The 16160-nt window shown below is 38.7% G+C and overlaps 1 protein-coding gene across 1 annotated transcript in view; it reads left to right on the top strand.

The window, feature by feature from the left end:
* LOC141141259 (uncharacterized) overlaps nt 1–16160 on the top strand; it is a 1017917-nt gene that overhangs the window by 948126 nt on the left and 53631 nt on the right. Inside the window, exons 86-92 of the mRNA XM_073628940.1 lie at nt 802–843; nt 4174–4221; nt 8829–8873; nt 11465–11512; nt 12048–12092; nt 15044–15091; nt 15401–15442. Of these exons, the coding sequence (XP_073485041.1) occupies nt 802–843; nt 4174–4221; nt 8829–8873; nt 11465–11512; nt 12048–12092; nt 15044–15091; nt 15401–15442 (318 nt within the window). The remainder of the gene's footprint in view (nt 1–801; nt 844–4173; nt 4222–8828; nt 8874–11464; nt 11513–12047; nt 12093–15043; nt 15092–15400; nt 15443–16160) is intronic.

The following is a 16160-nucleotide window of genomic DNA, read 5'->3' as shown; positions in this document are numbered from 1 at the left end:
GCATGAGTGGAACTGCTTGCACATAGGTGCATGGAACACCTGTTCATTCCAAGCAGGCAAACACAGCCCTTCACACAAATGTACGCATATGTGCAACTGTGTGAATGAAGCCTTTCTCACACACACTGAAACTTGAGAAGGAGGCACAGAAATTAAAGTGGTTGTAAACCCTGTTATACCACTTGTACCTACAGGTAAGCCTATAATAAGGCTTACCTGTAGGTACTGTAAATATCTCCTAAACTTGCACAGTTTAGGAGATATTCACTATATGCATTGCTGCCGATGTAATTGGTGCATGCGCATTGAAGAAATGGCCCACTCGAGCCATTTCTTTAGTACCCATGCCGTGACTGGCAGCACCTGCGTGCATGTGATGCATACTAGCTCATTATGCCTTTGTCTTGCAGGTTTTTTTTTTTTAGGTTTTTTTTTGAAGGTTTACAACCTCTTTAAGAGATATGTCCAGTTCTGTTGAATATTATGCAAAGCTCAATGAATGTAACTAAATGTGATTAAACGTGTTAATAGTCTTACTAAACTGAAGTGATGGTGTATAGCAGGGATATGCAATTAGCGGGCCTCCAGCTGTTGCAGAACTACAAGTCCCATGAGGCATAGGAAGACTCTGCCAGCCACAAATATGACACTCAGAGGCACAGGCATGATGGGACTTGTAGTTTTGCAACAGCTGGAGGTCCACTAATTGCATATCCCTGGTGTATAGAATAGTAAAAGACTAACACAAAGCAGTATGCCTAGCTGTTTCATTATATCTCACCAATAAAGTACTTATTGCAGAGACTCCAGTGAAAATACAAGAACCAGCAGAGCCAAAGAAAGGTAACCTTCAGAACTTGCCAATGTAACAAACAAATTATATTAATATTAATTTGCACATATTATAGATAGATAATAGCAAGAAACAAAGTACATGGCAACTTTCATCATTATATTGTAGCATAAGTTTAGAGTAAGATTTATGTACACTAGTGATGTGTTGCATGTACCTGGTTTTAGATTGGTGTACATCCAGCAAACGTTATTGAAGTTCAGATGCTGAATCACAACCCTATTAAAATCAATGGACCAAATCATAGAAAATGGTAAAGCCCATTTTGTAGGCAAGTGTTTCTCAATTCCAGTCCTTAAGGTGCCCCAACAGGTCATGTTTTCAGGCTCACCATTATTTTGCACTGGCGATTTGATCAGTCTCACTGCCTTAGTAATTACCACAGCTGTTTTATCTGAGGGAAATCCTGAAAACATGACCTGATGGGGTGCCTTGAGGACTGCAGTTGAGAAACACTGTTCTAGGCTATTAGGCAGTGATTGTTAACCACTTCAGCCCCGGACCATTTGGCTGGCAAAAGACCAGAGCAATTTTTGCGATTCGGCACTGTGTCACTTTAACTGAAAATTGCACGGTCATGCGAAGTGGCTCCCAAACAAAATTGGCGTCCTTTTTTTCCCACAAATAGAGCTTTCTTTTGGTGGTATTTGATCACCTCTGCGGTTTTTATTTTTTGCGCTATAAACAAAAAAACTGCGACAATTTTGAAAAAAAAAATCATTATTTTTTACTTTTTGCTATAATAAATATCCCCAAAAAATATATAAAAAAATGTTTTTTCCTCAGTTTAGGCTGATACATATTCTTCTACATATTTTTTGTAAAAAAAAACGCAATAAGCGTTTATTGATTGGTTTGCACAAAAGTTATAGCATCTACAAAATAGGGGATAGTTTTATGGTATTTTTATTAATAATTTTTTTTAATAGTAATGGCGGTGATCAGCGATTTTTATCATGACTGCAACATTATGGCGGACAGATTGGAAACTTTTGGCGCTATTTTGGGACCATTCACATTTATACAGCGATCAGTGCGATTAAAAATGCATTGATTACTGTGTAAATGTGACTGGCAATGAAGGGGTTAACCACTAGGGGGCGCTGTAGGGGTTAAGTGTGTCATAGGGAGTGATTCTAACTGTGGGGAGGAGGGGCTACCTGTGACACAACACTGATCACCGATCACAGGGAGCGGTGATCAATGTCAGTGTCACTAGGCAGAACGGGGAAATGCTTGTTTACATCAGCATTTCACCATTCTTCCTCTCTGTGAGATGATCACGGGTATCCCTGTGGACATCGAGTCCGTGGGACCCGCGATCACACTCACAGAGCTCTCGGCAAGCCCGCAAACCGCTTCTTAGAGGGCAATGTACAGGTATGTTAATATGCCTGTATGTGCCCTTCTGCCGACGCATATCAGCGCGAGCCGGTCGGCAATCGGTTAAACAAAGGGCATGCGCTGAGTGCTGAGTATTGCCTTGTGGCACATGCACCAAAGAAAAAAAACAGTTTGGTGGAGAGCAGAAGTTTTAATAATGCTTAAAATGAAACATAAAAAATGCATAAAAAATTGCATTGTGGATGCTCTGGACTATCCTGTGAAGTGACACACCTAAAAAGACTACAGAAAAAGTGACATTTACAAAGAAAGAAAAAAAATGGCTGTTCAGATAAACTGCCAATAAATGACAGTTCCAGGCTGCTGCTTTCTATTTGTAAACAAACAGCTGGGGATTCTCTTCATTTGTACTAAACCTAATCCTAGATGAGGGTCTGGTATAAATGTTAAAGGAGAACCCCACGCAAAAAAGATAGTTTCTCCTAAAAATACATGCAAGGATGACCTTTGATTAGTGCGTGGCTATCCCCATACCTCCCAACTTTTTGAGATGGGAATGAGGGACAGCTATCAGCAAAAGTATGCAGGCATAGGACACACACCCCTGCCACGCCCCCTTAAAGGAGAATTGAAAAAAAAAAACAAGATTGATTAAACCCACAAGTGCTTTTTTACCACTACTTTGCCTTTATACGGGCTTTTGGAATTTACAAATGCAGCAATTTAGAATTCAGATGAAAATTTTAGCACTGGTAAACATTTTTTGATAGATAAAAAGTGCATTATATATACATCTATATAGATCAGACCAAAATGAGGGACAAATGGGGGGAAATGAGGGACAGAGGGACATTGCTCCAAATCAGGGACAGTCCCTCGAAATCAGGGACAGTTGGGAGCTATGGCTATCCCCACGCAAAAGAAGTCGGTCATTTGGGACAAGTTGGAAAATTTGCAGCTACTGATCAGTGTATTTTGACAACAGCCACTGCCACTGTCAGAATAAAATTTCCCTGTTCAGGAGATTCCTCCACCCACCTCATTTGTTACACTGACCCAACGAAAAAAAAAAAAGAAAAAGAAAATAAAAGGTGTATGGTCAGATGTAGCAGTTGATTTCCTGCTTGCAGAACGCACAGCTACCTTTTAGTTCCCACGAGTGGTATGCCTAGTTGATTTGACAACAGAGGGTGGATTATATTTTAACCCACACTCATTCATTCAAGGGCCTTAATAGTCTAGTTATGTGCAAGGCAAAAACACGATTATTAAAACTATCTCTGCACATGACTGTGTACTGAAAATATACACAGCTTGATTTTCTGCACTAACCCAAATGAAGACAATGTACCTCTTTAGTGAAGCAACTCTCAAATGTTGCTTTTTATAAATACTGTGCTAGTTTGTACACCAGATGAAACATGGGGTACACTAGTATGCAAGAATATCAAAATGTGTGCAATGCTATTTATCACTGATACTTGTTCATGTACTGATATGTAATATAGGATGTACAGTATATTTGTATTTCTTTTAATTTCATACTGAGATATTTATTTGCCCTCTTTGCATTGTCTTATTAAATAACATATTGTTCAAAGATTTTAATTAAAAAGTGAACCAAAAGAAAAGAACCAAATGAACCAAAGAAAGTTAAAAAAAACTCTTTTAAATAACACAGTGGAAGAAAAGTTAGCGCATCAGTATAAAAGAAAATGTATTCAATCCTGAAAACCTAGACCTAAACAACTTTTGTATGCTTGCAAAATTAGCAGTGGAATGTCAAGTGCAGCAACCAATAAAAATTTACTGACCACAGCAAAGGAAATACTTGCATGTTGCATTTTAGACTTAGCTATGTACTCAAATTATTCAAATTATTGCATTGTATAACAACAAATCACAACATTTTAATCAAATTTGAAAACATTGCGTGATATGACATTCTGTAAATGGTATTTTATTTTATATTGCAGGAGTGCTAATGAAAAAACCTGAAACACCATCTCCAGAACCAAAAAAGGGTAAACATTAAAACATGGGGAAGCTGATTTACTATAGGAGCTAATTGTGTTTATAGTCTGCAAAATATGAAGTAGGCAGGTGCACTCAACGGGACTTATAATTGGAAGAATTTTCCATCTTAGCGTAGCCTCCCTGGCAGTTTTCCCGAGTGTGGCTCGGGGTTAAAATTCAGGACCATTAGCGGTAACCCCGAGCCACACTCGGGATTACATCGCAGGATCCTGGTGCCTCCTTACTTACCTTGTCCCCAGGATCCTGCGATGTCCCCCGCAGTGTCCGCGGGCTGTGTCCTGTTCCGAAGCCTCTCTGTGCCAGGCTCCGTTCCCTCCGCCCCCGCACGGGGGCGGAGCCTGGCGGCAAATTCAAAAAAATGTAAAAAGCATAACACATACAGTACTGTAATCTTACAGATTACAGTTCTGTATGAAATCATTTCACATCCCATTTGTCCCCAGTGCTCTGGCCCATGCCCTGCATGCAGTTTTATATTGCATATACTGTTCTTTCTGCCTGGAAACTGGAGATTGTCCATAGCAACCAAAAAGTGTCCCTTTACGTCAAAAATGGCTTTAGACCATCTAGAAAACAGCGATAGTAAATTAGAACACTTGCAGAATTGAGCGATAGTGAATCGTGTGGAAATTTATTTTATTACTATTTATTTTTATTTTTTTTAATTATTATTTTTTTTTTAGTATATTATAATTTATGTTTTTGTGTTTCAAACTTTATCATACCCGGGATATCTACTAGACTCTTGTTTGGATAGATTTAAGTGTGTTATTGTTAAGAATTACAGACCTACAATATAAAACGCCAAATTTCCATGCAAAATAATTGTACCGCTTTCAGCACCTAAAATCCGAAATAATCATACCGCCAGGGAGGTTAAACAATGTCAACATTTCAGCAGGGCACAGCCCACTTTTCAGACAAATACAATAGTGGCACACACAGGTATAAATTCCTATAACTCCTCCCACCACCAACCCCCAGTGATGACACTACCAAAAATAAGTGCATGGAAAAGAATTCTAAAAAATACAAAACGTAATTAGAACTAATCACAAATATCTTCTACTAGAAATTATAGCAATGCAGATTAATACAATGAAAATAAACAAATTAGCAAATAGAGGGAAAGACAAAACAAAGCTATAGAATGTAATATAACAGATTCATCTAGCGTCAAAGGGAGGAAAGTGTAACCTACAGGAAAAATGCAATCAATCAAGGATATTAGCAAAATTACCATACACAGCACAATCTAATGTAAACACATGCATAAGGGTAAAAGATAGAACTGAGACACCCAGAAAGAGAGGAGATAAATAAAAGAAAAAGAGTGGGGAAGATGAGCCCAGAAAGCACACAGAAACCTTCCCTGAAGTGAAAAAAAAAGCATATCATGAGTAGGTTTGAGTGTTAATAGTTTGAATCTCAACTTTAATTTTCTATTCATGTGAAAAGCAAATTCCGGTTTACTTAGTTCATGTGTACATGATTGGGTATTCAAAGTGAAGATGAATTTGCTTTTCACATAATTTGAAAATTGAAGTGAATAGTCACACAACTTATTGTGTGAAAATTTTCAATTTCTTTAGTAAATAATCCTGCTTGTATTTCAAGAGTTAATTCATTTAATAATGCATTCATGCAAGTGTAACTGTATAGTGGGGAATGAAAATTTACATAAACCTTTTTTACAACTTTTTGCATTTAAATATTACTGCATTTTGTAACCATTTATAGCCACTGAAAGAGGTACACATGCTAAAAAAAATATCTTGATCAATGTAAAAATTACACTGGCAGGGAAGAGGTTAACACTAGGGAGTGATCAAGGGGTTAAGTGTGTTCCCTCAGTGAGTTCTAACTGTAGGGGGGATGGACTACCAGTGACATGACAGAGATCACTGCTCCCGATCACTGGGAACAATAGATCTCTGACATGCACTTTCACACTGGGACGGTGCTCTTGCAGGACATTAGAAAAAGTCCTGCAAACAGCATCTTTTCCACTCCTCCACTGCCCCTGCCCCTTGAAGTGAATGGGCACCACTGCCGAAGCGCCTGCGGCACATTTAACCCTTTCTTTGCTGCTAGCTTCCCGGCCCGCTCCTTAACAAGCAGCTAATCACTGGTTGTTAACTACTTTAGTCCGGAAGATTTTACCCCCTTCCTGACCAGAGCACTTTTTGCGATTCGGCACTGCATCACTTTAACTGACAATTGCGCAGTCATGCGACGTTGCACCCAAACAAAACTGACGTCCTTTTTTTCCCACAAGCTTTCTTTTGGTGGTATTTGATCACCTCTGCATTTTTATTTTTTGCGCTATAAACAAAAAAAGTGACTATTTTGAAACAATGAATATCCCCCAAAAATATATACAAAAACAATTTTTTCCTCAGTTTAGGCTGATATGTATTCTTCTACATATTTTTGGTAAAATAAAAAGTCATAAGCGTATATTGATTGGTTTGCAGCAAAAGTTATAGCGTCTACAAAATAGGTGATGGTTTTTTGGCATATTTATTATTAATTTTTTTTACTAGTAATGGTGGCAATCGATTTTAATTGGGACTGCAGCATTATGGCGGATACGTGGGACAATTTTGGCACATTTTTGGGACCATTGGCATTTTTACAGCGATCAGTGCTATAAAAATGCATTGATTACTGTAAAAATGTAACTGGCAGGGAAGGGGTTAACACTAGGGGGTGATAAAGGGATTAATGTGTTCCCTAGTGTGTGTTCTGACTGAAGGGGGGAGTGGACTATGTAGAGGATGAGATAGATTGCTGTTCATACTTTGTATGAACAGACGATCTGTCACTTCTCCCTTCAGAGAACCGGAAACTGTGTGTTTACACACACAGCTCCCAGTTCTCCATGTGCCCTGATCAATCACGGGAGCCACACAGTGATCACAGTGATCGCGACCACTGGGTACTCGCATTGGCTCTGTGGGCGCGCGCCCCTAGTGGCCGCAGGGCGAAGCGACGTTACATAACACCGTTTTACCCAGTCGTGCCATTCTGCCGCAGTTCAACTTCGGCGGCTGTTCGGCAAGTGGTTAAGGAAGCAGATGGCCTCCTCTTAAAAAGGAACTCTGCTAAATGCTGGACACCAGTGTTTAGGAGAGTTTTTGAGCTGTCAGCATTTTTTCTGCCAAAACGCTGCTGCTCCACAACAAGCTGGCAGAGGGTTTTTTTCTGCCACTAAACTCTCCTGCCAAAAAATGCTGATAAAAGCCTATGTGTGCATGAACACATAGGATGACATGTAGGGGAGTTTAGAGGCATTTAAAAAAAAAAATGTCTGACACCCAAAACAGCAGCTGCAAAAACACCCAGTGTGCATGAGGCCTTTATGTTTTGCACTCAATCAGTAGGAAAAACACACAAAGACATTTCCACAGAAGTAAGGAAAAGCAAATATAGTTAAATGCTGTGAATTATAACTTTTATAACAAGTATAGGCTATTGTGTCATACTTCAAAATAGACCTTATATACCACAATTTGGCAGTGGCCTTTTATGATAATTGCTGTCTTAATGTTAAAATATCATATGGCTGTAATGTTCTAATGCTTACTTTGTAAAGAAGAGGATTTGAATATTTTTTTTTACTATAACCCTACATTTAATATAAATTTGAAAGGGACAGTAAAGACAAAAATACAGGTTTTCTTTAATTCTCCTCTCCCGATCAGCATATTCTCACCTTTCTTTCACTTCTTCACTGCTCCATTCAGCTACCAGAAACAGGAGAAGACACCTTGTGTAAGCCACAAGTCACTCAAGTTGTAGCATACACAGATGATTTCTGATATGAAAGCACTGATGCTTAAAGGCTAAGGTCACCTTTTGGGAAAAAGTAATAAATGCACATATTTTTGCAGGAAAGCCTTGCTACAAGGGTGCTCATCAGTGCCCTCACATTTCATCGAGAACTACAAGCCATCAGTTACAATGGCTGAGGAGGGTACTTGCAGTATCTCTGTGAATGACTGATGCAGATGTGTGAGCGGAGCCCTGCACAGCCACACTATTTTCAAACTATGACAGTGGGTGCAAAGAGAAAAACTCCCACCCACTGTCACAGGAAGGGAGCACAGGGAGTGCATGGGGCAAGGTTGGGCATGTGACTTATAATATTGTAACATATACCATGCTCTGAAAGGTGAACTTATCCTTTAATGATTGGACACCAGGTAGCTGAATGGAGTAACGAAATAAAGGTAGCTATATAGTGCTTGGCATTACTGAATTAAAGTTCATAAGTCTGTTGCTTTTTCCTTCATGGTCAAAGCAAGGTTTTTCACTGTTATGTTTAACAAATTCTACCATCATTTACTGTAGCAAAACATTTTTTAACTCATCTATGTTTTTGTCAAACACACTACCAGAGTATTTCATTATTTCAGTAAATATTTTCATGATCAGTAATGATTCTTTAGGAAGTTATGGATCAGTACTGACTTTTACTTTCTCTAAACAATAAACTTAAGATAAGAATTAAAAAGTAGCCAGTAGGAGTAGGAAGACATAAAAATGACTACTGAGTAGAAAACGACTTTATAAATTATTTATTTTGCAGAGCCCTCGCTGAGAAAATTGGAACAGCCAGCACAAACAAAGAAAGGTATATATAATATATAATATAAAGAAACAAATGTTGAAAACAAAACATAACTAGCATCCTACTGGGCAGAATGGTTAAAGAGAAAAATAAGAATTCATAATACAAACATTAGTTTCCTAAGTTTGCAGTAATCTATTATATTGATTTTACACTTTGCTAATACATGCTAAAAATATAAGGAATACCTTTGCCATCTCCCACGATGTAGATCCATCATCAATGACTATGCCTGCCGCACCACCACACCCTAAAAAAAAATAAAAATAAAGCTTTGCTCATGCCAAAGGCCCCCAATGAAGGTTCCCACCATCTGCCTGCTCCACTGACTGACAGTTCTTAAATAGCTAATAGGGGGGCCACCCGATGATGTCACTTGTGGCACCGCTTCCTGTGATGTCAGCGGCCCAGCATGCCCCAGTTGATGATGTCATAGGGGGTCTTTGCCTCCAGGTGATGTCGCCAGGTGGCCCCCGCCCATTAGCAATTTAGGAACTGTCAATCAGAGGAGCAGGCAGATGGCAGGAGCCTTTGGCACTATCAGAGCTTTTGTTTTTCTTTTTTCGGGTCTGGCGGTGCGGCAGGCATTGTGATTGATGATGTATCTACATCAGGGGACATTCTTTTTTTATTTTTTATAACATAAATTGTCAAAAACTTGTGTAGTGTCTTTACGCACTTTTTACACTTTTATTGGTAAATGGTTAGGTGTACTATGTATCCCATACTCATTCACATAGGAGGGGGCTGGGATATGGAGGCCCCTTATTAAATTGGGCTTCCAGATTAAGCCCCCCTCCCGCAGACCCCCACAACCACTGGCCAGGGGTGTGGGGAAGAGGCCCTTGTCCCCACCAACATGGGGACAAGGTGCTTTTGTGGGCAGAGTCCTCCCTGACTCAAACCACGGTTCATCCCCTCCCTTTCCTGACCTGCCAGGCTGGATGTTCAGATAATAGTCTGATATGGATTTTGGGGGGGACCCCACTCCATTTTTTGGCAGATTTTCTTATTGCCGGCAATTCTTGTTTTTACATTCGGCTGTCAGCAGGGAAGTAATCGGTTGTTAACCACCCGCCGACCAGCCGCCATTATCATACTGCGGCACTCGGCTGTCTCCCGCAAATCGCCGTAGCTGTACATTGGCCTTTTAAACAGCTATAGCAGGTGCGTGCCCCCGCTGCATGGTGGGGGACCCAATGCGCGTGGCCAGTGGTCACGATGACCGACAGCCAAGAGCAATTGCAGGCACGAGAGCCAGAATGGGGATTTGTGTGTAAACACACAAATCCCTGTTCTGTCAGGAGAGGAGATACAGATCGTCTGCTCCTACTAAGTAGAAACAATTATATGTCTCTTCCTCTAGTCAGTCCCATCCCCCACAGGGAACACATTTGACCCCTTGATCGCCCCTTAGTGTTAACCCCTTCCCTACCAGTGACATTTACACAGTAATCAGTGCATTTTTATAGCACTGATCGCTGTATAAATGTCAATGGTCTCAAAAATGTGTCAAAAGTGTTCGATCTGTCCGCCGCAATGTTGCAGTCCCGATAAAAAATGCAGATCGTCACCATTACTAGTAAAAAAATAATAATAAAAATACAATAAATCTATCCCCTATTTAGTAGACACTATAACTTTTGCACAAACCATTCAATATACGCTTATTGTGATTTTTTTTTAACAAAAATATGTAGAAGAATATATATCGGCCTAAACTGCTAAAGAAATTTATTTTTTTCAATTTGGGGGATATTTATTAAGCAAAAACTAAAAAATGTTTTTTTTTTCAAAATTGTTGCTCTTTTTTTGTTTATAGCGCAAAAAATAAAAACCACAGAGGTGATCAAATACCACCAAGAAAAGCTTTATTTGTGGGGGAAAAAAATGTCAATTTTGTTATGGTACCACTTAGCACGACCACACAATTGTCAGTTAAAGCGACGCAGTGACGTATCGCAAAAGATGGCCTGGTCATTAAGGGGGCAAATCCTTCTGAGGCTGAAGTGGTTAAGGACGTGGAAGCCAGCTTCCCAGACCGCTCCTTAACCACCAGCTATACACTATGTTATGGAGAAAACCAATGCAAAGCGCATGTTAAAACGCATCAAAAACGCATCACTTGCGTTTTTCATGAGGGTCCATTACATGAAAAATGCAATTCACTGTGGGCAAAAAAAGTCCTTGACCCTTTCCAAAAAAGCAACCAACTGAAAAACACATAGATGTGAACGTGTACCTTAGGAAACCTTGTTAAATGTACTGTAGTGCATTTCTGCAAAAGCATTAAAAAACGCATTGGTGTGAACTGATCCTTAAAGAGTTCTTCTTTGCATGGACCTATTCTCCTGACTTCCTTTCTAAGCTGACAAAGTCATTTTTTGTTTTGAGATTTAGAAGGAGAAAATGAAATGGTGTGGGCAGTTAAATATGTATTTATTTCTGTGTCAGTCTATTGCAACCTTTCATTGTAAAAAGCTGCTTCAATCTCTCTTGTCTATATTTAATTTGAATGACTGCCACACAGAATTTAGAAAAGGATACATTGATTTGAAATATGCTTCTAATGTCATACAAATTTTACATTATAGAAGCAACAGAAGAAAAGAAAGACCAGATACCTAGCAAACTAAAGAAAGGTAATACACAAATCACTTTAAACTGTGCTTGTTGAAATTTTATATTGCTACACATTGGCTTTTCAATAATATCATGTAAGACTAAGTTAAAAGAACAGTAACCCTTAGGACTTGTGTCTGCGAGAATCAAAACCTGCTTAAAGCAGGTTAAATGCAGGTCAGAAAAAGGTCAACTTTTGGTCAAATGTACCTGTCTATGAATTCTGAATTATCTCAAAAGCTTCTCAAACTGATGCCATCAACACAAACACAAAGCCTGTGGGTAGACACATGCCCTTGGGAACAAATCACAATAATTACACAAGTAAAACATTTTTTTTTGGTTGTACAGTATGAGAAGGATTACTTATTGTACTGTGTACAAAGCCATCATGAACTGTGTAACATTATAAGCCCATTACAGTGGGGAAGCTTTAAAGACTAGGAACAGGGGGAGTGAGTATTCATTATCATGGGGCATTTAATTGTATCAAATACAAGTAAATACAACATGTATTGTAGTTTGACACCTACCCAAAAATTATTTATTTTACAGAGGCCCCAGTGAAAAAAGTAGAAGAACCAGCACAACCAAAAAAAGGTAGCCTTATGAAAAGGAAAAAGAAAATATGTCCACTAAGGAAGAGAAAAATAAGAAATGTGACATTCTTAGAGAATTTGCAGCCTAGGGCTGCTCTACATACAGTAACATATTGTCATATTGTAATTAATAATAAAGTTAAACAAATAATAATAACGAGAAGAAAAGAAAGGCTGACTGACAATGAAATTGTCGCATTCCCTTACATTGATGCTGAGTTGAGAAATACCCCCTTTCATTACTGGTCAGTAAAATATTTTACTACTATGATAGTCAAAAGGAACAGGCTTCCAGAGATTGGTGGCCTGTGGGAGGAATAGGGGTGGGTGAGTTCCTGTCATTGATCTGATCCTCTTCCATTCACAGAATGTATTGCATTGTGGGACAACAATAGTATGAATTTTGTGAATGGCAGAGGGAGCAGAAAGGGGTGGGAGAGTGTTGCAAGTCATTCACAGTTGCAATCACTACAATACTGGAAGATTGCCATTATGGCCAGTATCTGCAGAAGGATAACTACATTAACCTGTTATGGACTGCCCCATGCAGATATACTAAGGCAGGGCAGCCCTCCTGTGTGATATCACATACCTATACTTGATTTCGTACACTGGGTCTGGGGCGCTTGCGCGTGCCCCTCTCCGGCTGTGATTGGACACAGTGGGAGCCAATCAGCGGTTCTGGCGGATGTGATGTACACCAGGACACATAGATTATTCTCATGAGAGGCAGAAAACAAGGTGTAAACAACGCAGACCGCCATTCTGTGAGAGGGGGAGATGAAGATCTTGTGTTCCTGCTAAGCAGGAACACGAAGCTCTGTCTTCCCCCAGTCAACGTATCCCCCACACAGTTAGAGGGTACACCCTATGAGCACATTTAACCCTTTGATTGCCTCTGATTGTCTCTTATCCCCTTCCCTGCCAGTGTCTTTGTAAATATATCCCATAGTTTGTAGATGTTATAACTTTTGCGCAAACCAATCAATATATGCTTTTTGGGATTTTTTACCAAAAATATGTAGCAAAATACATATTGGCCTAAATCGATGAAGAAATTAGATTTTTTTACATTTTTTAGTGGGTATGTTTTATAAGAAAAAAATATTGGACTTTTTTTTTCTAACGCAAAAAATAAAAACTGCAGAGGTGATCAAATACCACCAAAAGAAAGCTCTATTTGTGGGAAAAAAAGGACATCATTTTTTGGGGGGGGGGGTACAGCATTATACAACCGTGCAATTGTCAGTTAAAGTAACGCAGTGCAATATTGCAAAAATTTACCTGGTCATGAAGGGGATAAACCTTCTGGGCCGAAGTGGTAAAGCAGCAGCCTACACGACATGGGATACACACCAAGTAAGCAGTGTGTTTGGTTCCCCCCCAAAAAAACCTAAACTTCAGCTTTAGGAAGAATATTTTAGCATTGTTTCATAAAATATTCACAATTTTACCTTTCAAACTGAGCATTTTCTACTCCTTCAGTAAAGTTTTGACAAAAGTACATTACTCACAGCAGGACTGAGAGAATATGAGAAAGGCTGTCCTGCAGCTAATGAGCCATATTGTGTTATTAAAGTTTAGAGCAAAACAGATACTTGTAATCAAATATGTTGAAATAAAAATGGGCATTAATATTTGTATTACGGGTTATATTTTCATCCTCTTTTTTGTGGAGATGCAAAAGAAAAAACAAGAGCTAGTAAAACCAAAAAATAAAAAGTACTACCAAAAAGTAATACATTAAAGTGGTGTTCCACCCAAAAGTGCCCACAGTCACTTTCGTTCCAGACGCCTTAGGCAATTGGAAGTGGACGTTTTCCTTCCCCCTCTCTCCTGTCTTCTGGGACACAGGACAGGTCCTAGAAGACTTCAGAACCAATCACAGAGTGCAGCGCCACTCGCACATGCACAGTGGGCACCTGGCTGTGAAGCCCAAGCTGTCACAGCTGGGTGCCCATAGTAGAGATATTGGCGCAACCGAGGGAGGAGAGAGGAAGAAAACTGCTGGGGCGAGTGCACCGCTGGACCGTGGGACAGGTAAGTGTGTATTTATAAACTAGTTAAGGACCAGAGGGATTTTCTCCCTTAATGACCAGGCCATTTTTTGCGATATGGCACTGCGTCGCTTTAACTGACAATTGCGTGATGTTGTACCCTAACAAAATTTTTGTCCTTTTTCCCCCACAAATAGAGCTTTCTTTTGGTAGTATTTGATCACCTCTGCATTTTTTTTTCTTATGCTTTAAAAAATAAAAGACTGACAATTGAAAAAAAACAATATTTTTTAGTTTTTGCTATAATAAATATCCAAAAAAAAATGTAAAAAAACTAATTTCTTCATCATTTTAGGCAGATATATATTCTTTGGTAAAAAGAATTGCAATAAGTAGAACTGCAGCGGCTGGTCTTAAAGTGGTTAAAAGTCAGCAGCTACACTTTTTGTAGCTGCTGACTTTTAATAAACACACAAATGACTGGAACTCTGCTTTAATGTTTTGTCAAAACAGAAAGGGCTGCTGTGTGACAGAATGAAGTTAAAACAGTTACTAAAACCTTTATTAGCAGCGTAGTGAATGTCACTAACCTTTTGAAACTTGTATAGCGCAATTCAAGTGGGTCATCAATAAGGAGAAACCTGATGTGCACCTCTGGGAATAAAAGAGAATTAACAGCTTGTTTCTACTTTATTTTTATTTTAACCTGCCAATGTAGTAATGTAGATAAATCCAACAGTAGGCCATTCAAGAGCTTTTCAACCTTTTTTGGCATAAATGTGGTAGTCTGGAAAATCATCCATCAAGACACAAGGTTTCATTCCAAATATATCACAGCTCCTATATTAAATTATCCTAGCAGTAACTATATTATTTTTATTCCCTACCTGGGGTGACCTAAAAAAGCATTTCACATTTTTTATAATATACTAATTATTGTTTAAATATTTTTTAGCAGCACCAGTGGAAAAACCTGTAAAGCCATCGCCTGAACCTAAGAGAGGTAAAAATATTATGTACAATTCTACGAGATGTTATTTCAAATGAAAGCTACATTTCTGTTTTAATTATTTATTTGTAATATTTAGAGCAATCATTTGAAAATAGTAATTTATTTAGAATTCTTTCACTTAATTAATTCAACCTAAAACCTCCACTATGCAAATTTGATCAAATAAAACACAAAAAGTTAATAATAAATGATGCTTGATTATTACAATAGTATTACAGTATAAATTATACTTCCATGTACTGTAGTGTACTGAAGATTGATGATGCCTTCCTTGTATCTCTTTTTAACCTGTATTTTTAGAGACCTCTGTGAAAAAACAGGAAGAACCAGCAGAACAAAAAGGTAACTGACTTGAAAACAAACCAAAATAGTTAAAGAGGAACTTAACTCTGGCATACTGTGCCCAAAAAACAGTCAAAAGTCCCCCATATTAAATAAAAAGTGTGGCACTTTAAGCAACACTTTTTTTTTACATTTTATTTATGACATATCTCGGATCAGGATACTGTTTTGACAGCTTCCCTGTTTAAGGGTCCTGTCACACTGATACATTTTTTCCTGGGTTTTTTCTTTGCAAGAAAAATACAAGAAAATGTATTCCCTTTAAATCCTGGGATTTTTCCTATGGGACCCGCATCAAAAACGGTTAATACGCACAAAAAGTTTGCATTTTTGAGTCACATGTCCATTTTTCACAGGTGCAGGCAACCCAAAAATGCACCAGAAACGCACAGCAAATGCATCAGAAACACAGCGAAATTGCGGTAAAAATGCATATGTGTTTTTACCACAATTTTGCTACAGAGCAGTGCGAAAGTACCCTTGATATTTTTTTTACTTAAGTGCAGATTTTTTCCTTATAAGTCCCCATTATTGCCTGTAGTCTCCATTTAATGTCCCATAGATAAAAGTTCTGAAACAGAATTGGGAAGTGAGAACCTGCAATCCTGTACACACAGCCCTCATAATATGTCATGTTGCAAACAAAAGCTCTCAGACGTTAGAAGAGACAGCACTCTGTATAAACAGAGTTATACAGAGTGCGATACTTCTATATCCT

Source organism: Aquarana catesbeiana, linkage group LG04 (assembly GCF_042186555.1).
Source record: "Aquarana catesbeiana isolate 2022-GZ linkage group LG04, ASM4218655v1, whole genome shotgun sequence".
NCBI lineage: Eukaryota > Metazoa > Chordata > Amphibia > Anura > Ranidae > Aquarana > Aquarana catesbeiana.
Note: the sequence above shows the minus strand (reverse complement) of the source record. Positions and strands in the feature narration are given on the sequence as shown.